This window comes from Odontesthes bonariensis, chromosome 1 (assembly GCF_027942865.1).
Source record: "Odontesthes bonariensis isolate fOdoBon6 chromosome 1, fOdoBon6.hap1, whole genome shotgun sequence".
Lineage (NCBI taxonomy): Eukaryota > Metazoa > Chordata > Actinopteri > Atheriniformes > Atherinopsidae > Odontesthes > Odontesthes bonariensis.
In genome coordinates, this window is record NC_134506.1 from 2,872,826 (window position 1) to 2,900,360 (window position 27,535).

Consider the following 27,535-nt stretch of genomic DNA (forward strand, 5'->3'; position numbering starts at 1 on the left):
GAATTTTTTTTTTACACTGTTGGTTTTTCGAATTCAAAGTCTGATTTTGAGGCTGAAAAAATTTGATATTACAAATTCGAATTCCAACTCTCTTGGCACAGAAAAACTTCCATAAAAGGGTTTTTTAAATAAATCTTATGAGTAGTTTTTTCAGTGCACTCGGATTTTGGACAGCTGCTCCCACATGCTCCTATGGTTACTGACTCTTGTCCACTTCTGTCATGAGGTATAACCGTGGTAGCATGAAAGTTGTTTGTTTTGTCGTATATGTATTGATCAGGAAGATAAAATAGCATTTGGAGAAAAAGAAAAAAAAACTTGATCTTCGTCTGCACGGTATAGCTATCACTTTTCCAAAGGAACTTGAATGCAACGCATCAACAGATGGGCAGGCTGTGCGCATGCGCCACATTTTTAATACTATCAGCACTCTGTTGTCCTCAAAGACAGACAGAAACATTACATTACACATACATTTGAAACGCCTCGTCGCTGTGTGTGTTTGTGGCATGCATGACTGAGTCCTGTTGGAGGAAAGCGGCTGTTGTCCATGTATTACAGAGAGCTGTTGCTACCACAAAGCTATCGCTGTGTCTCCGGAGAAAAACGGACTATGTCGACAAATAAAACAAAGAAGGTCAAAATGGCTACTAAATCTTGTCCTGAATGCGACCAACAGGTGAGAGAATATATCACTATTATACATTGTTGTTATCATTTGTGTGCTTTCCAGACATTTCTTCATATAAATGGCCAACATTGGTGGGAGCATACGTGTGGTTAGGAGCTGTGAGACGGAAGTGGGCTGCAGAGAACACGTTGTGAATTCCTCTCAAAGGCTTCAAAAAGCCAACTTTGTGAATTCTGATGGGATTACTCACATTTCTACCTGTGGGCACAGTTCTCGTTGTATCCTCCTGTGCTAAAGGACACATTCTGTCCTGTCTTTGTTCAATATAGATAGATAGATAGATAGATAGATAGATAGATACTTTATTGATCCCGAAGGAAATTCAAGTAGCAGACATAATAAAGCAATAAAAATGTTTATACAATAATAAACACTTTAAAAACAATCTAAGAATTAAAAAAAAAACTGTTTAAGAATATAAAATGTAAAAATATAAAAATATAAAGTGACCAGTGAAATAGAAAGTGATCAGTGAAATTCAGAAGTGTCATCACTGAGAGCTGTTGTTGTACAGCCTGATGGCCAGAGGAACAAAAGAGACACACATGAAGCAAGTAAATGAGTTCCGTAACCAGTAGAATGCAGAAATCACCATTCATCATAGTTTCTAATCCTTTGTGGGTAATAGAAAAATAGATAATATGTTGTTATGCCAATATTTTGTCTACCTTCCTTAAAAAAAATACAGGAACATTATTTTTTTCTGGTAGAAAATGTGCATTTCTGAATATGATATTAGCCATAAATCTCAGGAAATAAATCAAATATTTCTGAGAGCTAATATTTAGTTATTCTGAAATATTGTTATTGAAAGAATAAGCATTTCTAAATGACTTTTGTACAAAGGATGAGCCAAAACGAAATGGACTATAGTTTCAGGTGTAACAGTGCAAAAACACAGCTCATATTAACTATATGAGATTAGAGTTTTGTGACAACATTTGAAACCAAGACCTGACCAAAATGTTGCTTTGGGCAGTGTGTTGGGTGTTTTTACCTCTGTCTTAATCAGGGGTCCCAAAGATGCTGCGGGTGGTCCTGCAAAATCAATAAAAAAAATCACAGGAAATCCTTTGCCTTTATGTACCATAATGACTTTGTTACGACACACACAGGCAGGCAAACTTTGACTGGATAGTTTAATGTTTGACATCATCAAACCACTAACTGAAGTGCTGGACTGGACCGGCATAATGCAACATGCTGCAGCACCATGGGACCCTGTAGGTGCCGCTGTCCCACAGCAGCCCACCATGGGACCCTGTAGGTGCCGCTGTCCCACAGCAGCCCACCATGTGACCGTGTAGGTGCCGCTGTCCCACAGCAGCCCACCATGGGACCGTGTAGGTGCCGCTGTCCCACAGCAGCCCACCATGGGACCGTGTAGGTGCCGCTGTCTCACAGCATCCCACCATGGGACCCTGTAGGTGCCACTGTCCCACAGCAGCCCACCATGGGACCGTGTAGGTGCCGCTGTCTCACAGCATCCCACCATGGGACCCTGTAGGTGCCACTGTCCCACAGCAGCCCACCATGGGACCGTGTAGGTGCCGCTGTCTCACAGCAGCCCACCATGGGACCCTGTAGGTGCCGCTGTCCCACAGCATCCCACCATGGGACCGTGTAGGTGTCGCTGTCTCACAGCAGCCCACCATGGGACCCTGTAGGTGTCGCTGTCCCACAGCATCCCACCATGGGACCGTGTAGGTGCCGCTGTCTCACAGCAGCCCACCATGGGACCCTGTAGGTGTCGCTGTCTCACAGCAGCCCACCATGGGACCCTGTAGGTGCCGCTGTCCCACAGCAGCCCACCATGGGACCGTGTAGGTGCCGCTGTCTCACAGCAGCCCACCATGGGACCCTGTAGGTGTCGCTGTCTCACAGCAGCCCACCATGGGACCCTGTAGGTGCCGCTGTCTCACAGCATCCCACCATGGGACCGTGTAGGTGCCGCTGTCCCACAGCAGCCCACCATGGGACCCTGTAGGTGCCGCTGTCCCACAGCATCCCACCATGGGACCGTGTAGGTGCCGCTGTCCCACAGCAGCCCACCATGGGACCCTGTAGGTGTCGCTGTCCCACAGCATCCCACCATGGGACCGTGTAGGTGCCGCTGTCCCACAGCAGCCCACCATGGGACCGTGTAGGTGCCGCTGTCTCACAGCAGCCCACCATGGGACCGTGTAGGTGCCGCTGTCCCACAGCATCCCACCATGGGACCGTGTAGGTGTCGCTGTCTCACAGCAGCCCACCATGGGACCCTGTAGGTGTCGCTGTCCCACAGCATCCCACCATGGGACCGTGTAGGTGCCGCTGTCTCACAGCAGCCCACCATGGGACCCTGTAGGTGTCGCTGTCTCACAGCAGCCCACCATGGGACCCTGTAGGTGCCGCTGTCTCACAGCAGCCCACCATGGGACCCTGTAGGTGCCGCTGTCTCACAGCATCCCACCATGGGACCCTGTAGGTGCCACTGTCTCACAGCATCCCACCATGGGACCGTGTAGGTGCCACTGTCTCACAGCAGCCCACCATGGGACCGTGTAGGTGCCGCTGTCCCACAGCATCCCACCATGGGACCCTGTAGATGCCACTGTCTCACAGCAGCCCACCATGGGACCGTGTAGGTGTCGCTGTCTCACAGCATCCCACCATGGGACCCTGTAGGTGCCGCTGTCTCACAGCAGCCCACCATGGGACCCTGTAGGTGCCGCTGTCCCACAGCATCCCACCATGGGACCGTGTAGGTGCCGCTGTCTCACAGCATCCCACCATGGGACCCTGTAGGTGCCGCTGTCCCACAGCAGCCCACCATGTGAAACAAGCTCAGGCCTCCTACTGATTCCAGGATTTTTGGTGTGTTGCATTGTTTTTATGCATGCACAGAAAATACACTAAAAATGCATTTTCAGTCAGCTCAATTTATTTCTATAATGCGAATTCACACCAAAAGCCATTTCTATTGTCATACACTCTGACATTTTCTTGAACCACCACCTTTACCTTTGACATCAGGGAGGAAAAAAGCTGGTTTTTCAGAATGTTCAGGTAGTCTGCTGCCAAATGTTGCCAAACCTGAATCTGACCAAACAAGCCAACCCTGATCCTCTGTTTTTTTTTTTTTTTTTTTTTTTTTGGCATGGCAGCTTTTTAATTCTGTGTGAAAATCAATTTGTCTGTACTTTTAAGTTCAGTTTGCAGATTTCACAACAGTCTCTGAGTCTTCCCTTCCCCATCTGATTCACTTTCCTGCCAGACAGAAATTGACTGGGTGTTAGAATAACTTTACCCATAGCAACGCAAACGTGAATCTGTGCTGAATTCTGACAAATGGGTGTCTCCTGGCTGCAGATGGTATCTGGAAGGGACTAAAGCGATGAGATGGTGTTGGAGATGAAGTTATGTGATTCCTAAAGTCTCGAGAGCAGTGTTGTGTTTCAGTTTGATTTACTTAGCAACAAATGTCATCTCAAAGATAGTCCAATTCAAACCGATTAGAATCCAATTTATTGTAATAAAATCATAATCCAGTTCATTAAATTCCAAATGAGTCTACTTCATGTATACAGAGCCAATAAACAACAGATTGCACCGAAACTTCACTTGGATCCAGTCCCCCGTCCTGAGCATGCACGAGGCGACTGTGGAGAGAAAAAACTTCCTTTGAACAGATCAGAACCAGAACCAGTCTCGCATACACTCCCATTTCCAGAGCATGAATGATTCTGTTTCTCTGTTTTGCACATGATGTATATATTGTTCTGCATGACTTTTATTCTGTGCATCTGGGCAGTAAATCCATGTCTCCTCTTTGTTTCTGTCTAGATTCCAGTTGCGTGCAAGTCCTGTCCATGTGGTTATGTGTTTATAAGCAGAAAACTCCTCAATGCTAAACTAAGTGAGTGCACCTCACCCGCCATAGCAGGTAAGCTTTGCTTTGCACACATCCAGGTGTCTGAAAGAACAGCTTTATTATTTTAAATGTGTGCTCCAGTGTGTAGAATGTCGAAACATTCAGTCGTGCAACCTACAGAACCCTCCGACCTGCCCTCGCTACAGTGACCATAGAAAACTCTGCATGGGCACACTTTTTGGCTTGGTAATTCTAAGAACTTGGACAGTGGCAACTGGACTTCTTTTCTTGGTTCTTGAAAATGTTTCACCTCTCATCTGAAAGGTTTCTTGAGTTCTGAACTCGTAGTATCAGCTTAAATGGAATGACTCCCACATTGGTTAGATAGTTCAGTGACACACGTGACCTTAACGACCCACCAAGTGTGAACACTTATTAGCTGATGCTCGCCTCCTACTGACTGTTGATGTAAATCCTCACTCATCCGGGTCATCAGTCTCTGAGGGTGTTCTGGGTGAAGCAGTCTGAGGGTGTTCTTTGGGTGAAGCAGTCTCTGAGGGTGTTCTTTGGGTGAAGCAGTCTCTGAGGGTGTCCTTTGGGTGAAGCAGTCTCTGAGGGTGTCCTTTGGGTGAAGCAGTCTCTGATGGTGTCCTTTGGGTGAAGCAGTCTCTGAGGGTGTCCTTTGGGTGAAGCAGTCTCTGAGGGTGTTCTTTGGGTGAAGCAGTCTCTGAGGGTGTTCTTTGGGTGAAGCAGTCTCTGAGGGTGTTCTTTGGGTGAAGCAGTCTCTGAGGGTGTTCTGGGTGAAGCAGTCTCTGAGGGTGTCCTTTGGGTGAAGCAGTCTCTGATGGTGTTCTGGGTGAAGCAGTCTCTGAGGGTGTCCTTTGGGTGAAGCAGTCTGAGGGTGCCCTTTGGGTGAAGCAGTCTCTGATGGTGTCCTTTGGGTGAAGCGGTCTCTGATGGTGTTCTTTGGGTGAAGCGGTCTCTGATGGTGTTCTGGGTGAAGCGGTCTCTGAGGGTGTTCTGGGTGAAGCGGTCTCTGATGGTGTTCTGGGTGAAGCGGTCTCTGATGGTGTTCTGGGTGAAGCAGTCTCTGAGGGTGTCCTTTGGGTGAAGCAGTCTCTGAGTCTCTGAGGGTGTCCTTTGGGTGAAGCAGTCTCTGAGGGTGTCCTTTGGGTGAAGCAGTCACTGAGGGTGTTTTGGGTGAAGCGGTCTCTGATGGTGTTCTGGGTGAAGCGGTCTCTGATGGTGTTCTGGGTGAAGCAGTCTCTGAGGGTGTCCTTTGGGTGAAGCAGTCTGAGGGTGTCCTTTGGGTGAAGCAGTCTCTGATGGTGTCCTTTGGGTGAAGCAGTCTCTGATGGTGTTCTTTGGGTGAAGCGGTCTTTGATGGTGTTCTGGGTGAAGCAGTCTGAGGGTGTCCTTTGGGTGAAGCAGTCTCTGAGGGTGTCCTTTGGGTGAAGCAGTCTCTGAGGGTGTTCTGGGTGAAGCAGTCTCTGAGGGTGTCCTTTGGGTGAAGCAGTCTGAGGGTGTTCTGGGTGAAGCAGTCTCTGAGGGTGTCCTTTGGGTGAAGCAGTCTCTGAGGGTGTTCTTTGGGTGAAGCAGTCTGAGGGTGTTCTGGGTGAAGCAGTCTCTGAGGGTGTCCTTTGGGTGAAACCGTCTCTGAGGGTGTTCTTTGGGTGAAGCAGTCTGAGGGTGCCCTTTGGGTGAAGCAGTCTGAGGGTGCCCTTTGGGTGAAGCAGTCTCTGATGGTGTTCTTTGGGTGAAGCAGTCTCTGAGGGTGTCCTTTGGGTGAAGCAGTCTCTGAGGGTGTTCTTTGGGTGAAGCAGTCTCTGAGGGTGTCCTTTGGGTGAAGCAGTCTCTGAGGGTGTTCTTTGGGTGAAGCGGTCTCTGATGGTGTTCTGGGTGAAGCAGTCTCTGAGGGTGTTCTTTGGGTGAAGCAGTCTGAGGGTGTTCTGGGTGAAGCAGTCTGAGGGTGTCCTTTGGGTGAAGCAGTCTCTGATGGTGTCCTTTGGGTGAAGCAGTCTCTGATGGTGTTCTTTGGGTGAAGCGGTCTTTGATGGTGTTCTGGGTGAAGCAGTCTGAGGGTGTCCTTTGGGTGAAGCAGTCTCTGAGGGTGTCCTTTGGGTGAAGCAGTCTCTGAGGGTGTTCTGGGTGAAGCAGTCTCTGAGGGTGTTCTGGGTGAAGCGGTCTCTGATGGTGTTCTGGGTGAAGCGGTCTCTGATGGTGTTCTGGGTGAAGCAGTCTCTGAGGGTGTCCTTTGGGTGAAGCAGTCTGAGGGTGTCCTTTGGGTGAAGCAGTCTCTGATGGTGTTCTTTGGGTGAAGCGGTCTCTGATGGTGTTCTGGGTGAAGCAGTCTCTGAGGGTGTCCTTTGGGTGAAGCAGTCACTGAGGGTGTTCTGGGTGAAGCAGTCTCTGAGGGTGTTCTTTGGGTGAAGCGGTCTCTGATGGTGTTCTGGGTGAAGCAGTCTGAGGGTGTCCTTTGGGTGAAGCAGTCACTGAGGGTGTTCTGGGTGAAGCGGTCTCTGATGGTGTTCTGGGTGAAGCGGTCTCTGATGGTGTTCTGGGTGAAGCAGTCTCTGAGGGTGTCCTTTGGCTGAAGCAGTCTCTGAGTCTCTGAGGGTGTCCTTTGGGTGAAGCAGTCTGAGGGTGTTCTGGGTGAAGCAGTCTCTGAGGGTGTTCTTTGGGTGAAGCGGTCTCTGATGGTGTTCTGGGTGAAGCAGTCTGAGGGTGTTCTGGGTGAAGCAGTCTCTGAGGGTGTCCTTTGGGTGAAGCAGTCTCTGAGGGTGTCCTTTGGGTGAAGCAGTCTCTGATGGTGTTCTTTGGGTGAAGCAGTCTGAGGGTGTTCTGGGTGAAGCAGTCTCTGAGGGTGTCCTTTGGGTGAAGCAGTCTCTGATGGTGTCCTTTGGGTGAAGCAGTCTCTGAGGGTGTTCTTTTTGGTGAAGCAGTCTGAGGGTGTTCTGGGTGAAGCAGTCTCTGAGGGTGTTCTTTGGGTGAAGCAGTCTCTGAGGGTGTCCTTTGGGTGAAGCAGTCTCTGAGGGTGTTCTTTGGGTGAAGCGGTCTCTGATGGTGTTCTGGGTGAAGCAGTCTCTGAGGGTGTTCTTTGGGTGAAGCAGTCTGAGGGTGTTCTGGGTGAAGCAGTCTCTGAGGGTGTCCTTTGGGTGAAGCAGTCTCTGTGGGTGTTCTGGGTGAAGCAGTCTCTGAGGGTGTCCTTTGGGTGAAGCAGTCTCTGAGGGTGTCCTTTGGGTGAAGCAGTCTCTGAGGGTGTTCTGGGTGAAGCAGTCTCTGATGGTGTTCTGGGTGAAGCAGTCTCTGAGGGTGTTCTTTGGGTGAAGCGGTCTCTGAGGGTGTTCTTTGGGTGAAGCAGTCTGAGGGTGTTCTGGGTGAAGCAGTCTCTGAGGATGTCCTTTGGGTGAAGCAGTCTCTGATGGTGTTCTGGGTGAAGCAGTCTCTGAGGGTGTTCTGGGTGAAGCAGTCTCTGATGGTGTTCTGGGTGAAGCAGTCTCTGAGGGTGTCCTTTGGGTGAAGCAGTCACTGAGGGTGTTCTGGGTGAAGCAGTTTCTGAGGGTGTTATTTGGGTGAAGCAGTCTCTGAGGGTGTTCTTTGGGTGAAGCAGTCTCTGAGGGTGTTCTTTGGGTGAAGCAGTCTCTGAGGGTGTCCTTTGGGTGAAGCAGTCTCTGATGGTGTTCTGGGTGAAGCAGTCTCTGAGGGTGTTCTGGGTGAAGCAGTCTCTGAGGGTGTTCTTTGGGTGAAGCAGTCTCTGAGGGTGTTCTTTGGGTGAAGAAGTCTCTGAGGGTGTCCTTTGGGTGAAGCAGTCTGAGGGTGTTCTGGGTGAAGCAGTCTCTGAGGGTGTCCTTTGGGTGAAGCAGTCTCTGAGGGTGTTCTTTGGGTGAAGCAGTCTCTGAGGGTGTCCTTTGGGTGAAGCAGTCTGAGGGTGTTCTGGGTGAAGCAGTCTCTGAGGGTGTTCTTTGGGTGAAGCAGTCTCTGAGGGTGTCCTTTGGGTGAAGCAGTCTGAGGGTGTCCTTTGGGTGAAGCAGTCTCTGAGGGTGTTCTTTGGGTGAAGCGGTCTCTGATGGTGTTCTGGGTGAAGCAGTCTGAGGGTGTTCTGGGTGAAGCAATCTCTGAGGGTGTCCTTTGGGTGAAGCAGTCTCTGAGGGTGTCCTTTGGGTGAAGCAGTCTGAGGGTGTTCTGGGTGAAGCAGTCTCTGAAGGTGTCCTTTGGGTGAAGCAGTCTCTGAGTGTCCTTTGGGTGAAGCAGTCTCTGAGGGTGTTCTTTGGGTGAAGCAGTCTCTGAGGGTGTTCTTTGGGTGACGCAGTCTCTGAGTGTCCTTTGGGTGAAGCAGTCTCTGAGTGTCCTTTGGGTGAAGCAGTCTCTGAGGGTGTTCTTTGGGTGAAGCAGTCTCTGAGGGTGTTCTTTGGGTGAAGCAGTGCACTGGAACGTCATGTTTGGAGAAGATCGGGGTGGTCCGTGGCGTAGTGGGCTGAGCAGGCACCCCATGTACAGAGGCTATAGTCCTCGCTGCAGCTGGCCCCGGTTCGAGTCTCGCATAGGACGGGCCTTTGCTGCATGTTGTTCCCCCTCTCTCTGCCCCCTGCTTCCTGTCCATGAAAGCCCCAAAAAATACTTTAAAACAAAAAAAAATAATAAATAAATGTTTGGAGAAGATCCTTCGAAGTTTCTCAGACACTCCTGCCACATATGGAATGACAGGATGTTTGCGCCTGTTCTTAGCTTCTCTAACAGTGTGGTTCTGTCCATTTGTCTTTGCTGATTTGACGAAGGCCCAGTTCACAGGTTTGAAGAGCTTTCTTTTAGTGCTGATGTTCCTTTTGTTTTCCCTCAGCCAGTTGCCCTTACTCAATCTCTGAGGAAGAGGAGATTTCTGGTTAAGACCCTTATGTTGATGCACTGCTTGTGCCAGAGGCTTTATAAAGAGATCAAACACACCACTGGAGCTCGGGAGGAAGAGCAGTCGCCTGCCAACTGGAAGGTCGGTGGTTAGTCTCCAGGCTTCCCCGGGCCAGAAGATGCTGAACCCCATGTTGCCTACGTTATATGAATGTGTGTTAATGTGTAGAAGAAATCCCTGTGTGGCCTCATTAGACTGAGACATGCTGTATGAGTGTGTGAATGAATGAGGGACGTAGTGTGAAAGTGCTATGCAAGTACAGCCCATTTTCCACAGCCTTGTCGAGTTGATCTCTGTCAACTGAATTTTTCTGTGAAACTATTTCCAATCTAGCTGTGGTATCATGTCTGTATACTTTGTACTGATTTACTGCCAAATCCAACTTGTTCTAAGACTACAGAGAAACTCCAGATTCTCCCAATCACGTGCTTTCTGTGCCTTGGTGCTTATTAGAAGAAGGCTTTGCTTTTATGACAGTATGCTGGGAACAAAGAAGTCCTGTAAAGATAAATCAGTGCATGGAGCTGCATCACAGCCCTCTGAATGAGATTCCCAGCCTTAGACTGTTATGCTAAAAAGTTGCATCACCTTTAAATGTAGAATGCTGAATATGTTGTTGTGTATATAGTACAAAATACTGCCTAACCTTATACTCTATATAAATGGTTATATGATCATAGAGTACCAATATCGTACAGAAAATGATGCTAAATCTATGATCATATGCAAAGATATTGAGATATGAAAGACTACATACTAATCCCTTCCCTATACTGACTGTGACCTTTCATAATATGTTGTCCCATGCTGAGAACGAGGGATGGATAACTCAAAACGAACGTAAATATATGACTATTGAATTCCCTTCTTTAGCTACATTTTATTTACTTCCCAAGGTGCATAAGCCTCCTTTTGACAACCCCCCGGGGCGACCTATTATTTCGGGCAATGGTACCCTTACTGAACTGGCATCTAAGTTTGTGGACTTTATGATTAAACCTTTTGTCAGGACTTTACCGTCATTTATTGAGGACACTGTGGATGTGTTGAACATCCTATCTAGGCTTGGGAATGTGAGGTCTCAATATCTCATCACAATGGATGTTGAGTCCCTTTATACTAATATCGACCATGAAGAGGGTTTACATGCATTAAAACATTTTCTGGCTGAAAGAAAGGACACTAGACCACCTTCAGACTTTATTGTGGACCTTACTGAGTTTATTATTTACAATAATGTTTTTGTGTTTACTGATGAGCTATACAAACAAAAAATAGGTGTTCCCATGGGTTGTTGCTTTTCACCCAACTACGCGTGTTTATATTTGGGGCTGTGGGAAAAACTTCATTTTTTCAACTCTACCAATCCTTTCCATCATTGCTTAACATGGTATGGTCGCTTTATTGATGACCTTTTATTTGTGTTTAATGGCACCGAGACTCAAGTTAAGGGGTTTCACCAATATCTTAATTCTATTAATCCCAATATCAAACTGTCCCTGGAGTACTCGCAATACAAAATTGATTTCTTAGACCTCACAATTTCTATTGACCAAGAAGGTAATCTGCACACCACCATCTTCAGAAAAAAGACATCTCGCAACACCATTCTTAGAGCCGATTCCTTTCACCCACAGCACCTTATTGATAACATCCCTTTTGGTCAGTTCCAGCGCTTACGCCGCATTTGCAATGATGAGGCGGAGTTTGAAAGACAGGCCAATGACATGACTGACCGCTTCAGGAAGAGAGCCTACAAGCCTGATACGGTGGTGATCGACTTGCGGAGCATAAATATGCTATACGCACTGAAAATGCTGACTACCAGATGGCCCAACATTTCCTACAAGCGCACAATAAGAATGACTCCTTGCTAAAAATTGCTTTGGAGCACATCAGGCCTTTAGATCAGGGGTCTCAAACTCAATTTACCTGGGGGCCACTGGAGGTAGAGTCTGGGTGAGGCTGGGCCGCATTAGGTTTTTTTTAGGCTCGGATAAAAACTTAATGTTATCAAATATAAGAAAAATAATTATCAATCAGTAAAAAATAAATAAAATGATAATAATGAAAACAATAATAATACAGCAGATATAGTAAAACTGAAGAAACCACATATGGTTGCTGATTAGAAAAATTTATTATTATTCACATTCACATGTATGTATTAACCCCTTCCTGAGTCTGGTTCTGCCAGAGGTTTCTTCCTGTTCAAAGGGAGTCGTTTCTCTCCACAGTCGCCTCAGGCACGCTCAGGCCGGGAGATTGGACCGAAAAAACAAAAAGTTTTCAGTGCAATCTGTTGGTTTTCTTAGCTAGGAAATTGTTTTTGAATTGGCTCTATATGAACGAATTGGATTATTTTATGAATTATGATTATTATTAATTAATTGAATTCCAATTGGCTTGAATTGGACTTACTATCTAAGTGCCTTGAGATGACATTTGTTGTATTTGGCGCTATATAAATAAAAATGAATTGAATTGAATTGAATTAACAGTGTCAGGTCTTGTGGTTGGGGGTGAAGGTGGGGAAGGTAGGACACGGATGCGGATTTCAAAATTAAAAGCTGATTTATTAACAAAAAACAAAGTTCAAACTAAAAGCGCGGCTGAGCCGGATTCAAAAACATAACTGAGAACAAAACAAACAAAGAACTGGGAAGGACATGGTATAAATAAACACTTAGCTTTACAAAGGGGACAACGAACGGGAATTAACTCAGACAGGTCAGGTATGATTGGCAATGATCTCACAAAGAACACAAAGGACTGAGAACTTAAATAGGGAGTGAGAGTGATTGGAGAGTGAGTGCAGCTGAGGGAAAAAACACAGGTGAAGTGAGTGAAACTAATGAACTGGTAAGTGAAGGGAAACTAAAACATGGCAAAACGAAACATGGACTAAGAACAAAAAACGTGACCTAAAACATGAAACTAAAAACAAGAGTCCATGGGTGTGACAAACAGTTCTTTAACCTTGAAAGGAACATTGTTCTGAACATGGCTTCTGCCTACTTCTTGCTGCTAGAGACCTGGCAGCGCTTCCTCTCGCATAGCTGAGCCACATTTGGCGTGAGGGAGGAAGCAGTTGAGACCCTCAGTAGGGCTTGAAGATGCTCATCAGTAAGTCTGGACCTGTACTTGGACTTATTGAAGTTCAAGGTAGAAAAGAGCTTTTCGCACAAGTATGTGCTCCCAAAAAGACACATGGTCCGCTTGAACACTCGGGAAAGCTCAGGGAAGCTGGGGGGCAATTCTCTCAAAAATTGCCCGAGCTTGTCTGCTTTTCCACACACATCCCTGAACTTGGCTTTGAGTTCAGAGTGGCACTGCAGATCAATGAGCTCCATTTGAAGCACAGGAGGGGCATCTTGCACATCAAATGAGAAGGGGTCCGCAAAAATTTGAAATGTGGCTCTGTGCCTCTTGAAGTCTGCAAATCTCTGATCAAATTCCTCCTGTAGCTTCAAAATGACATCAACATACTTCTCACCACTGAATGGTGTGCCTGCATCCATGAGTGCCTTGCATGCTGGGAAATGGCAAAGGTTTGTCTGAGAGAGCTGGACTTTCCAAAGCACAAGTTTGGCAGAGAATGCTCTCACGTTGTCAAAGGCAGCACTGACAAGTTGCCCCTGGCCTTGTAACTTCTTGTTCAGTACATTCAGCTCATGTGTGATATCAACAAGAAAAGCTAAATCCATGAGCCATTTGGGATCACTTAGCATGGGAACAGAACCCCCATCTTTCTCCATGAAGGCTTTCACTTCTTCTCTCAACTCAAAAAATCTCTTCAATTCAATTCATTTTTATTTATATAGCGCCAAATACAACAAATGTCATCTCAAGGCACTTAGATAGTAAGTCCAATTCAAGCCAATTGGAATTCAATTAATTAATAATAATCATAATTCATAAAATAATCCAATTCGTTCATATAGAGCCAATTCAAAAACAATTTCCTAGCTAAGGAAACCAACAGATTGCACTGAAAACTTTTTGTTTTTCGGTCCAATCTCCCGGCCTGAGCGTGCCTGAGGCGACTGTGGAGAGAAACGACTCCCTTTTAACAGGAAGAAACCTCTGGCAGAACCAGACTCAGGAAGGGTGGCCATCCGCCTCGACCAGCTGGGGTTTGAGAAGACAGAAAGGGGGGGGGGGCAGGGGGCCACCGCGACGGCGGCACTGTAACACCATTCAAAGGATATCTGTTGGAACAGGGAAACATGAGTTAATGACCACAATAATGTCACATATACATAAAGAGAGTAAAGTGAGGAAAGGTGTGACAGATGAGGCCCCCCAGCAGGCTGGGCCTATAGCAGCTTAACTATGGGATGTTTCAGGATCACCTGAGCCATCCCTAACTATAAGCTTTATCAAAAAGGAAAGTTTTAAGCCTGGTCTTAAAAGTGGAAAGGGTGTCTGCTTCCCGGACATTTACTGGCAGCTTATTCCACAATAGAGGGGCCTGATAACTGAAGGCTCTGCCTCCCATTCTACTTTTAGAAACTCTGGGAACCTCAAGTATATTACAATACGTTTCCCCTGCTGAGCCAGCGTACCTCAGTGAAGTAGAGCACATCCCCATATTCTGACTCCATTTCCACTAAAAAAGCACAAAACCTTCTGTGCTTTAAACCCCTGGATCTAATTTGGTTGATGCATTTTACAACGACAGACATCACGTTGTCAAACTTCAGGCACTTGCTGCAAAGAGCCTGCTGATGGATAATGCAGTGCAGAGCAATGGCCTCCTCCACATTCTCCTCTTCCAGTTTTTTTTGAACAAGTGCCACCAGTCCATTTTTCCTCCCTGTCATTGATGGCGTTCCATCGGTTGTTATTCCAACAAACTTCTTCCATGGCAAACCGGCATTCTCAATGGCATCACACAGCTGGTGAAATATCTCCTGAGCGGTGGTCTGGCCATGCATTGGATTTACTGTGAGCAACTCCTCCATCACTTTAAAATTGTCATCAACACCACGGACATAAATTGCGAGCTGGGCAGGATCAGTGATGTCTGTGGTCTCATCAAAAGCGACTGAGTATACACTGAAACATTTTGCTTCATCACACAGTTGATGATAAATGTCACTTGACAGGTCAGAAATGCGCTCTGCCACGGTGTTTGCAGAAAGGCTGATGTTGCTAAACTGACCTTTCTTTTCTGGACAGACAATACTTGCAGCCTGCAATATGCACTTTTTGACAAATTCACCGTCTGTGAAGGGCTTTCCTGCTTTAGCAATCATCTCACTAATCACATAGCTAGCTTCAACTGCTGCATTATTCTCTTTGGTTGCTTTCTTAAAGAAATCTTGTTGCTTCAGTAGACATGTTTTAAGATTAGCAACCTGGTTGGCTCTCTCATGTCCCTCATATTTAGCATACTCCTCAGCATGTCTTGTTGTGTAATGACGTCTCAAATTGTATTCCTTGTGAACTGCAACTTTCTCTGTGCAAATAAGACACGTTGGGATGCCCCTGTGCTCAACAAAGAAATACTGAATTTCCCACTTTTCCTGAAATTGTCTGTGCTCATCACCAACCTTTCTCTTCACTGCAGACTTTGAACAAGACATGTTTGGCCAGTAATAATGGCAGTGTAATAATATATAATTCCGTTTGGTGGCACTGTCGTGTTGGCTAGCGTTGCTGCGTCTGCTAGCGCGAGCGGTGTTGATGACGTCACGATTTCGTGCCGGTATAGTTTTTTTTTTTTTTTTTTTTAATAACTTTATTTGCAACAAAGCAGAATAACGACATATAAATGTGTACATAACGTCCAAAAAAAAGAAGCCAGCCAAGGGGAACATGAGGATAAGAATAATAATAAGAGAATGACAGTCACAAAACTCTTGCAAAAAGAAAACTATTGAACAAACTGACATATGTGCAAAGAAGTCTCATGTAAAAAAAAACAAACAAATAAAACAAAGACCACTTGGAGTCTCTGCCCTCTTCTTTGCCTTCACCTATCTGTCCCGTAGCTTCTTCCACACATTCTTACAGAACTCTCCATCTTTCCCCAAAGTTCTGCCCATCTCTGTGCAGCAGTTTTGGGAGTTTACGTGCTCCCTGTGCTGTTTCACTGCAGTTTCCTACAGGTGCCTGTACAAACGCACCTCCTGACTGAGCCTGGTCTCAAATTGGTCCATCCGGTTCGTCGTTCTCGGCGCAGCCAAGTTACAAAAATCGACTGGTGCACGACACCGCACTGCGCCGTCTTTTCAAAGCAAGCGCCAGGCCTGAAATGCCCTTTAGACGTCACGGTCCGCCACCGCCGTGACAGACGCGTCAACTATAACTCCGGCTTTAAAGTTTCCGTTTCAGTGTTAAGCTACACTCCCAGACGGGGATTAGCATGTTAACAGAAGGTGATGAATCGATTCATCACCTTCTGTTAACATGCTAACAGACAGTGTTCGAACTATGCCGAGATTTTCGGGGGGTCCCATTTATTTCTGGGGAGGTTGTTTGCTCTTGCGCTTGACTCAGAGCGCGGATCTCGAAAACACATGAGAAGTCCACATACAGAATCATACGCGGACAGCACAGCTTTATGCCAATTACGCGCAGGCTCCACACCTCCACACACGCATCACGTCTGCAATCATAACTCACCAGGGGAAACCATATCCGTTGGCATGCTCAAAAACAACATCGCCTCAACAATAATACCACACGCAAGAAAAACACAACATAGGGCTACTCAACACATCCACTAAAGATCACTGGAAATCATGTTCACATCGGCATACACAATAAAACAACCAATCTTGCATGGCAACAGGTGAGAGAGGGCCATGGACGTGGACTCACCCACCGGCAGATAGCTCCATGCTGCCTGCTCGATCCTGCTGCATGCTGACCGTGGGTCCGGCGTTCCCAGTAATGCAGGTGGTTGCGGACGCTTGTCCACTGTCATCTGCTGACTGAACATCTCGTTGTTCCTCGGAACTTTTGCTTTTCTTAAAAAATCCAAAATTGGAAAGAGTGCCTTGCTGTCGTTTAGCCATTGCTAACGCTGACCACTTGCACTTACTTGATCTGACTGAAGATGGAATGATTAAAAAAAACACTTTCTCAAACTTCGGCCACACCCACAACATACATTGTATCAAAACGAGCGTGGGAAAGAGGCACAACCACACAAACAGGCCTAGAAATAGAATTTGTGAGAAATTATAGGGATAGACTGTGTTGGCAGTATGCAGCCGTTGTCATGTCTCTTAATTTTTATCTTTGATGTAAACACAACACTTCGGATATGCAAATAGTTCCCGTTACACACGATTTCAATATCAATAAAACACATTTTTGCCAATATTTTAGAGACCCCCCAACATTTCCCAAATCATGTTTTCGGGGGTCTCGTGTCAGTTTCAGGGGGTTCGGGTTGCTTTATTTTTAACCTACAGAAATAAAATGCAGATGATGGCGCGTTCAGCCTACCTCCACATGTCTTTTACAGTCATTATATCCGCCGTGGGCAATACTGAAGTCACTATTCCATACAGTGCACCTCGCCACGGTGTCATCATTCTTCACCTTCACTAGACATGGATATACTTTAGTATATTCTGCTGTAAAATGAGTCTTATATTTTCGTTTTTTACTCGAGGATTCACCCTCTGCCATTTGGCAGGATGCACATTTTTGAGTGGTAACTTAGGTGACTGTCGGAGAGTAAATCGAAGCCCTCCCACACCGAACGTTATTGGCTTATTTAGCTGACTAAACCCATCAGCGCGCCCTCTGACAAGCGCTCGTTGAACAGAGCATCGCTTTGGACAGATATGCACAGGTTTCACAAGCAACCTCTCCCCACACCCCTCTCTCTCGTGCCTGCGCAGTCGAAACGCGCATGGTGTCAACTCGGCAATACAGTATTGCCGAGTTGAACCAGCCCCGCACACAACCATTCATATTAAAATCGCGGGCCACACTAACATTAAATTTCATATTAAGGCGAGGGCCACAAACTATCCTCCCGCGGGCCGCAGTTGGCCCGCGGGCCGCGAGTGTGAGACCTCTGCTTTAGATAGAGGCGGTGACCGGATCCGCAGGCTCAACCAACGTGAGACGTTTTGGATCCACCAGTTAGATGCGCTTAGGTATCCAGGCCTTAATGAAGATATCGAGTTTAAATGTTTTTTATGATATTTTGTCTGTATGTTGTATTGATGTCATTATCTGCCCATTTGTTATTTTGTTATTTAGAATATCTAAGGGGTCTATTGTTTTGTCATGCTGTAACTTTGACAACAATTATTGTATTGTGATTTAGCCCCCCCCCCCCTCTATGATAGGTGCGCCTTAAGCCTGATTCTTACTCCGCGCAACTGTTCTGGCTCGAGAACCATTAATGACGTCATTGAAAGCGCCAGCCCCTTCACAGTTCCTTCAGCTCATAAGCGCAGTTTGCGCCGAGTATGCGTCACATTTGCAGTTCTCTCCAGACCAGCGGGCGTCACTGTTGAGGAAACAAGCTGAAGAACCGGACGAAGAAAAGCATACGAAGAAAGCATACACAATGCCACCTGTGGTGTCACGTCAGCAGAGGCTGGCACATCTGATGCGGATGCGAAATGAATTTACTCTGGGTGTAGAACGGTATATGTATCTCAGAGCTAAGCGGCTGCGGCAAAAACAGAATGCACGGATGGATTTCCATGTTTTCTTCACCTCCACCACCGACTGCCCCAGATGCCTGCCGATTTCCCCCCAGGAATTCGACACTGCCGTGTTGTCCCAGTGTAACTTCATAGACGTGCCGTACAGATGTTTGTAGAGGCGCACCCTCTTGGTCACCGCGGTCTCTGCAGTGTTCATGTTTCCTTTCTCTTGGTCAGCTGTTTCCGGTTGAGCTCGCGCGAAGTCAGAAAAAAAGTTGCGACGGGGGGCGTGGCGGAATTTTGGGTCACGTGACCGTTTGCGCCATTTGCGACCAGCTAGTAAGAATGGGTCAAAGCGAGGTTGCGCCGAGTAAGAATCAGGCTTTACTCTCCCAATTGTATTGGTGACACAGTAATTATACACCTGATCCAGGGGTGGGGTTAAACCGTTTTAACTGTTGTTCATTCTTTGTCTTCTGCTTTGCCCTGATGAAGACCACGGAAGTGGTTGAAACATGTTGGCATTTTATTATGATTAGCCAAAGTCAATAAAGGCTTTTTATTTAATACCTTCTTCCTGTTCTACTTTTGAGTGCCTGGGACTTATTTCTTTTCTGATATTGAGATTCATATTGACAGTAGTTGTATAAACGGTAAATATAAAACACAGACTGTGTAGTTGTGTAAATTATAATATGGATTACTAAAAGTATAGTCACATACACTGTATTCCCAAAAGTATTGGCTCATCTGCCTTTACACATATGAACTTAAGTGACCTCCCATCCTTAATCCAGAGGCTTTATTCTGACGTTGGCCCACCCTTTTTTCACTCCAGAGAACGCGTCTCCACTGCTGTAGAGTCCAGCGGCGGCGTCCTTTACAAGCTGCATCCGAAGCTTACCACCGCTGCATCCGAAGCTTACCACCGCTGCATCCGACGCTTTACACCGCTGCATCCAACGCTTTACACCGCTGCATCCGAACCTTTACACCGCTGCATCCGACGCTTTACACCGCTGCATCCGAACCTTTACACCGCTGCATCCGACGCTTTACACCGCTGCATCCGAACCTTTACACCGCTGCATCCAACGCTTTACACCGCTGCATCCGAACCTTTACACCGCTGCATCCGACGCTTTACACCGCTGCATCCGAACCTTTACACCGCTGCATCCGACGCTTTACACCGCTGCATCCGAACCTTTACACCGCTGCATCCGACGCTTTACACCGCTGCATCCGAACCTTTACACCGCTGCATCCGACGCTTTACACCGCTGCATCCAACGCTTTACACCGCTGCATCCGAACCTTTACACCGCTGCATCCGACGCTTTACACCGCTGCATCCGAACCTTTACACCGCTGCATCCGACGCTTTACACCGCTGCATCCGAACCTTTACACCGCTGCATCCGACGCTTTACACCGCTGCATCCGAACCTTTACACCGCTGCATCCAACGCTTTACACCGCTGCATCCGAACCTTTACACCGCTGCATCCGAACCTTTACACCGCTGCATCCGACGCTTTACACCGCTGCATCCGACGCTTTACACCGCTGCATCCGAACCTTTACACCGCTGCATCCGACGCTTTGCACCGCTGCATCCGAACCTTTACACCGCTGCATCCGAACCTTTACACCGCTGCATCCGAACCTTTACACCGCTGCATCCGAACCTTTGCACCGCTGCATCCGACGCTTTACACCGCTGCATCCGACGCTTTGCACCGCTGCATCCGACGCTTTACACCGCTGCATCCAACGCTGCAACAGTGTACACAGAGTACAGAGTACAGTGTACACAGAGTACAGAGTGCACAGAGTACAGAGTGCACAGAGTACAGAGTGCACAGAGTACAGAGTGCATAGAGTACACGGTGTACACAGAGTACACGGTGTACACAGAGTACAGAGTGCACAGAGTACAGAGTGCACACGGTGTACACGGAGTACACGGAGTACACGGTGCACAGAGTACACGGTGCACAGAGTACACGGTGTACACAGAGTACAGAGTGCGCAGAGTACACGGTGTACACAGAGTACAGAGTGCGCAGAGTACAGAGTGCGCAGAGTACAGAGTGCACAGAGTACACAGAGTACAGTGTACACAGAGTACCCTTACAGAGCGGGGCCTGGCTGGCACACTCTCATCTCTGGCTGCTTTTCCTTTTCTTTCCTTGTTGCCGGCAACCATCCAGTTGCATCTCTGGTCTTTAAAGATGAACTGAAACGAATGTTCATCTATCATTCAAATGAAATTTTTGTCTTTTTCTAAAACCATCAATCCAACTTGAACTAAATTTTCCGGGCATAACTTGTTAAAACGGCCATTTAAAAGTGTGAATTATATGGCCTTTGGTGCGAAATTGGCCACGTGACCGTGACGTCATAGGGTTGACTCCCTTATTTGCTAGTATGGCTGGCTGCGATAATAACATACATTTGATGGACCTATATCTCATAAAGGAACCAAAATTCTGATACAAACATCAGCAGGTCGAAAGAACACACCTCTAACATTATGTGGAAAAACTTTCGTTGAATTTAAGCCACACAAATCGATTTAATATCTATATTGTAGAGGCTTCTCTGCACCTCCCGTATGGAAATGAAAGAAAGTTACCATTTTCGGTACAGGATCGGCAGGCACAAAACAGCCATCGCTCCTACTACACGCTGATTATTATTAAGATGTTATCAATCAAATGACACAATAGTGTATGTTTGCTGTGGTAAACTGGAAAAGATTTGAACATGCCGGTTTGGCAGATATGGCATTCTGCTGCGCTGTCTTTGACACGTTGAAACCTAACGAAGTGGCACTTTGAAATCCAGCCACTTAAAAAAAACATATGTGATAATAACATGGTTTTAATGTAAGCTTAATAAACAATGGCGTTATCCCCATTATTATGCCGACAATTTTGAGGTTTTGGTACGATTGTTTGACATTTTCCATCTGACAACACTGTGCAGCTAGGCTTAGTACTAGGGTGCTAGACTACAAGGTAATGTCAGAGAGTTTAGAAGAGGAATAGAATCTAAATAGCATACTGTCATCTCTGGTAATGTGGCGGTCAGACTCACCTGTCTTCGCGCCCGAGCAGTAGTTCTAGCAGGGACAGTCTCCGTCGGCACACCAGGTCCAGCGATGTCAATAGTTGGAACAGCTTCAGCTAAAAGACGTCTCCTATTCCCAACCATTCCCGCGATCTCCACATTTTTAGTGAAACAGTTGTGATGGAAATGTACGGAGCACAACACGGATGTTGAGGACACTTCAAAATCACGACGATGCCTCCGTACAAACTGTATCCACCGTGCTCTTGTCTTTGCCTTCTCCTTGTCAGCCTCAGTTCCAGTATTTTTTAGTTTGGGAAACATGTGCAGAGAGATGGCTTCAGTGAAGCTGCTATTTTTGCAACTAACACCATTTGGCCCTCCAGCAACACAATATTTTCCACCGTGCTTTGATGTCTTAGCCATAGACGCCGCCATTACAGTTAGACTACTAGAACTTCTGTGCCAACCCTATGACGTCACGCATAAAAAAATGAATTCGCACAAGAAGACAAAATGTGGCTCCTTTAGAGCCCGTTTTAACATGACTTCCCGGATAAATTATTATCCAGACAATATCTCATTTTAATCGCAAGGCTTGGAACCTTTAGAATCAGCAGCAAAAACTGTGAAATTCCAACAATTAAATTAAGTCCTTTAATGGAAGGCTGCAGAGCCAGCAGTGAGCCACTGAAGCAGCCTCTCCATGACACATGTAACACATGTCAACACTAGCATACTGCTAATATCTGAAGGTGGGGGGGCTTGTGTTGAATGAGGAGTGCAGCGTGGGTGAAAGACTGCTTTGCTGGGCCTGACATCATGTCACATCATGTGCTAAAGCTACATGTTGGTTGTATCTGCTGAAATCTTTGAAGAAGCTCATTCATTTGTGTGATTATCTTTGTTGTCTTAGACATGCTGGACTTCAAACGGAGAAGAACGGAGCGTATTCGCAAGGAGAGAATTGACTCTCCTTTAAGCAGTGACATGGAGAACCGTAGAAGACCTCGGGCCAACAGCCAATCAGATACCATCCGAAGGGGAAGGGGCCGACCCAAAACAGTGGGACTGAAGAAACAGGAGGAAGAAAAAGGTAAAAGAAAAAGGAATGAATGCATAGACATGAAGCCACTGATATATCCAGCAGTCTGAGATGATGAGCTCAGACCGTGGATGAGGGTTCTGGTAGAACGTGACCCAGCAGACAGTCTTTTGGAGCTCTTTTTACCCTGAAATGAATTGATGTGAGTGTTTCTGTCCCATTTGAAATGAATAACCAAATACAGGACAGACTGGCCCAGAATTAGTGTGATATTTACAGCTTTTTGCATCAGCTACCAAAGGCAGTAAAGTAGCCAAATGAATTTTTCTCACAGGCTATACAACTGGATCATGCATTTTTCCACTTAATGTAACTATATCCACGAGTTAACTGTGCACTTATGAGTAGATAACATGAGAGCACACTATCAAAGCAACCTTCTGCAATAAGAATGTTGAGCTGTCAGCACGAAGCCTTTATATCTCCTGAGTGTGATCATGATAACTGTGTGTGCTGCGAACGCTGTCCCAGCCTGCGATGCCTCAACTCTCTCACAAGTAGACTGCAGACACAGCACCCTCTGCTCCTCCGCCTGCTCCTCCTGGTCCTCCTCCTGGTCCCCCTCCTGCTCCTCCACCTGGTCCTCCTCCTGGTCCCCCTCCTGGTCCCCCTCCTGGTCCTCCTCCTGGTCCTCCTCCTGGTCCCCCTCCTGCTCCTCCACCTGGTCCCCATCCTGCTCCTCCACCTGGTCCCCATCCTGGTGGTCCTCCTGGTCCTCCTCCTGGTCCCCCTCCTGGTCCCCCTCCTGGTCCTCCTCCTGGTCCTCCTCCTGGTCCCCCTCCTGGTCCTGCTCCTGGTTCCCCTCCTGGTCCTCCTTCTGGTCCCCCTCCTGGTCCTCCTCCTGGTCCTGCTCCTGGTTCCCCTCCTGGTCCCCCTCCTGGTCTCCCTCCTGGTCCTCCTCCTGGTCCTCCTCCTGGTCCTTCTGGTCCTCCTCCTGGTCCCCCTCCTGCTCCTCCACCTGGTCCCCATCCTGGTCCTCCTCCTGGTCCCCCTCCTGGTCCCCCTCCTGGTCCTCCTCCTGGTCCCCCTCCTGGTCCCCCTCCTGCTCCTCCACCTGGTCCCCATCCTGCTCCTCCACCTGGTCCTCCTCCTGGTCCTCCTCCTGGTCCCCCTCCTGGTCCTCCTCCTGGTCCCCCTCCTGGCCCCCCTCCTGGTCCTCCTCCTGGTCCTCCTCCTGGTCCCCCTCCTGGTCCTGCTCCTGGTTCCCCTCCTGGTCCTCCTCCTGGTCCCCCTCCTGGTCCTCCTCCTGGTCCCGCTCCTGGTTCCCCTCCTGGTCCCCCTCCTGGTCTCCCTCCTGGTCCTCCTCCTGGTCCTTCTGGTCCTCCTCCTGGTCCCCCTCCTGCTCCTCCACCTGGTCCCCATCCTGGTCCCCCTCCTGGTCCTCCTCCTGGTCCCCCTCCTGGTCCCCCTCCTGCTCCTCCACCTGGTCCCCATCCTGCTCCTCCACCTGGTCCCCATCCTGGTCCTCCTCCTGGTCCCCCTCCTGGTCCTCCTCCTGGTCCTTCTGGTCCTCCTCCTGGTCCCCCTCCTGGTCCTTCTGGTCCTCCTCCTGGTCCCCCTCCTGGTCCTCCTCCTGGTCCTTCTGGTCCTCCTCCTGGTCCCCCTCCTGGTCCTCCTCCTGGTCCTCCTCCTGGTCCCCCTCCTGGTCCTTCTGGTACTCCTCCTGGTCCCCCTCCTGGTCCTCCTCCTGGTCCTCCTCCTGGTCCCCCTCCTGCTCCTCTTCCTGGTCCCCCTCCTGGTCCTTCTGGTCCTCCTCCTGGTCCCCCTCCACCCGTTATGTCACCTTATCACCTCTGCCTTGTCAGGAAAGATCAGATCTCAGTCTGATGGAGGCTTTCAACTCAGTTGTGTCTCGTCTTTCTTGTGGCGAGGACATTGAAAGTAGACAGTAGTTTGTCCTACAGCAAGCCATGGCTCAACCCAAGCATAAAGGTTCTCTTCAAGGAGGAAAATATGGCCTCTAAATGAGGAGATGAGGAGGAGCTGAGGGGAAGGATTAAGCCTGCTTTATAGTCGGTAACGCAACGCAAGCCCTTGCGCGGTTGCAAGCCCCCCCCTTGCGTGCTTGCGTGTGTCACCTCAATTTTCTAAACTTTACGCAAGCGCAAGCCACTGGCTGTGTTCGAAACCGCCTACTACTTGAAAATGGCATACTCATCGATCTGACAGTATGCAGAGCGTTTACACACAGTGCACTTCACTCCTGCCCGAGCCGAAATCAGCCGGCCTGAAAAGCTGATTTCGCTTAAGCTATAAACTCTGTAAATATATAACTTTAGCAATATTTGAAACATTTTCAGGTGAGAAAGTAGTCGTTTAGACCCCCAAGGTGTTGAAAATCTGACAAAATACCGGCTATTTACAAGAAGAAGAAGAAGCATGAATCCAGTTGAAGAGGTCCTGGCGGTGAATTTCCTTTCATCGTAGTAGGCTTGTCATTGAAAAAACCCGCTACTCCACCTACTGTCCTGGCGGTGAATCGCCACGCAGCACACGCAACCGCCGGCAAAGCAAAATGAAGCAAGCGCAAGGGCAGTTAAAAGAGGCATAAATCAGCCTTCAGCTGCACCTTTTACACTGCATGCACCTTCCAGCTTGATTAGTGTTTTCCTGGAGAGGACAGCAGAGGATCGGGAGGTTAAGTGGTGGTCCAGCAGTAGTTCCCACAGCTCTGGGTAAAACAGTTGGCTAAATGAACAGATGTGAATGTCCTGAACTTGTTCGTTTTGCCTAAAGGGTTTTGAAATGATTTTGGTTTTGTGTTTACAGAGAAGCAAGAGAAGGAAGTGGACATTTATGCCAGTCTCTCTGATGAGAAGGCTTTTGTGTTTTCTGTGGCTTTGGCTGAGATCAACCGTAAGATCCTGGGTCAGAAACTCATCCTATAGAGTAAAGCCTTAACCCCCAAGAAAGCGAGAGCAGAGGACAAAACAGCTGGTAAGAGGATGACCAAAGACAGCACAACTGGCTGGAGCTGAACTTTGACATGCATGTGCTTCACTTTCCGAAAACTAAGTGACATTTCATCTGTGGCATCTTAAATGTACATATGTTCAGATATACTGTATGTCAGGACAGAAAGGTTTGACCCACATTGTTGTTGATGTAACCGTTGAAAAAAGGCTGATGTCATTTTCGGACAATTCTGTTGATTCAGACAAGATGCAGGCTGCTTCGTTTAGTACATTCAGGAGGATGAGAGAATAAAGAATTGCTTCTTGAAATAAATGTTCTATCAATGTAACATCATCACTTAGCCTTATTCTATGTGTTACATACATGTTTTCTAACCAGCTGGGTCCAAAACTTCAGGGCCATTACAGCCCTTCATCTGCGAAATGTGGGACGTTAAGCCAAAGCGTGACGATGAGCCTGTAAACTAAAGAGACCGTAATGTGAGCATTATGAGTGGCCAAGCAGCAGTGTGGTGTGTTCCCACATGTTGATTAATCATCCTTTCTTTGTTCCTCAGAGGGGCAGCAGAGGGGAGGCAGAGGGGCAGCAGAGGGGCAGCAGAGGGGCAGCAGAGGGGCAGCAGAGGGGCAGCAGAGGGGAGGCAGAGGGGCGGCAGGGGGGCGGCAGGGGGGAGGCAGGGGGGAGGCAGAGGGGCAGCAGAGGGGAGGCAGAGGGGAGGCAGAGGGGCGGCAGGGGGGGGGGCAGGGGGGAGGCAGAGGGGAGGCAGAGGGGCGGCAGGGGGGAGGCAGGGGGGGGGCAGAGGGGCAGCAGAGGGGAGGCAGAGGGGAGGCAGAGGGGCGGCAGGGGGGGGGGCAGGGGGGAGGCAGAGGGGAGGCAGAGGGGCGGCAGGGGGGAGGCAGGGGGGGGGCAGGGGGGCGGCAGGGGGGAGGGCAGAGGGGAGGCAGGGGGAGGCAGGGGGGGGGCAGGGGGGCAGGCAGGGGGGCGGCAGGGGGAGGTGGGGGGGCAGGGGGGGGGGGGGGGCAGGGGGGAGGCAGAGGGGAGGCAGGGGGGAGGCAGGGGGGCGGCAGAGGGGCGGCAGGGGGAGGTGGGGGGGCAGGGGGGAGGCAGAGGGGCAGCAGAGGGGAGGCGGCAGAGGGGAGGCAGAGGGGCGGCAGGGGGGAGGCAGGGGGGCGGCAGGGGGAGGCAGGGGGGGGGCAGGGGGGAGGCAGAGGGGCAGCAGAGGGGAGGCGGCAGAGGGGCGGCAGGGGGAGGCAGAGGGGCGGCAGGGGGGAGGCAGAGGGGCGGCAGAGGGGCGGCAGGGGGGCGGCAGAGGGGGAGGCAGGGGGGCGGCAGAGGGGGCGGCAGAGGGGAGGCAGAGGGGAGGCAGGGGGGCGGCAGAGGGGAGGCAGAGGGGAGGCAGAGGGGAGGCAGAAATACAGAAATAAGAATAAGGCTCCTGTCACACATGCTTTGTTTTTCATTCATTGGGTGGCAACTCAATATACAGCATGTCCTCAACAGCTGAGAGCCTTTCTAATTCTCATTATAAGTAGTCATTATAAGAAACTGTCAGTTTTATGGTGATACAGGTTCTTCATCCTCTGAGCCAAACTATTTACATGGCAGTTTCCTACCGACAGCATTGCTATGATGCTGCGTCACAGTTGGTGCTAACACAGAAGCTACAAAGCACACTTTATCGTATTATTGATCATCATTGATGGTTTACTCCACATCACCCAAGGTCTCCAAAGGATGTCTCTATCCCAGACAGGACTCCAGCGACCACCATCAACCGAGAAACGCAGGGCCCCCCCTCCTCCTCCTCCTCCTCCTCCTCCTCCTCCTCCTCCTCTGTCCTGGCAGAGCAGGACACAGGGGGATGTGCAGGATGTTCAAGGAGCAGCAGAACACCCAGAGTTCAGAACAAAGATACCATGCCATGATGTGTTCAGGGTCCCTGCTATAGAAGTCCGACTTCTGACAGCTGTTCTGAGAACAAGCTGGGACCCAATAGGATTCCTGTATTAGTTAGTGAAAGAACCTGCTGGGTGAATCCATCTAATCTGTTAACGGTACCACGTACAACTCAGAATACAACAGAGACCAGTGTAAACTCCACAAAGCTAGCCTTACTTAATATTAGATCTCTGTCCAATAAGTCACTGTTAGTTAATGACTTCTTAATTTCACACAATTTAGATTTTCTTTTTCTGACAGAAACATGGTTAACAGAGAGCACAAGTGCTACTGTTCTTAATGAAGCAGCCCCCCCAAACTTTAGTTTTATGGATAAATACCGAAATGGGAGGAAAGGTGGGGGGGAGGCTGCCTTATTTAAAGATACATTCCAGTGTAAAGAGATCTCATTTGGTGATTTCAC

At 48.4% G+C, this 27,535-nt stretch overlaps 1 protein-coding gene across 4 annotated transcripts; it reads left to right on the forward strand.

Annotated features, from left to right (window-relative positions):
• The first annotated feature begins 384 nt into the window (after positions 1-384).
• On the forward strand, positions 385-27,519 carry c1h16orf87 (chromosome 1 C16orf87 homolog). 4 transcript variants are annotated; one of them, XM_075462195.1, is made up of 5 exons: positions 385-679; positions 4,517-4,616; positions 22,069-22,248; positions 25,027-25,194; positions 26,897-27,519. In XM_075462195.1, exons 1-4 carry the CDS (start codon positions 551-553, stop codon positions 25,143-25,145), a joined length of 528 nt encoding a protein of 175 aa, XP_075318310.1. In that variant the 5' UTR covers positions 385-550; the 3' UTR covers positions 25,146-25,194; positions 26,897-27,519. The 4 variants fall into 4 exon arrangements, with proteins under 4 accessions (XP_075318310.1, XP_075318239.1, XP_075318377.1 ...); XM_075462124.1 differs by having other exon boundaries at positions 26,923-27,518; XM_075462262.1 differs by lacking the exon at positions 26,897-27,519 and having other exon boundaries at positions 4,517-4,589; positions 25,027-25,696.
• The last annotated feature ends 16 nt before the right edge of the window (positions 27,520-27,535 follow it).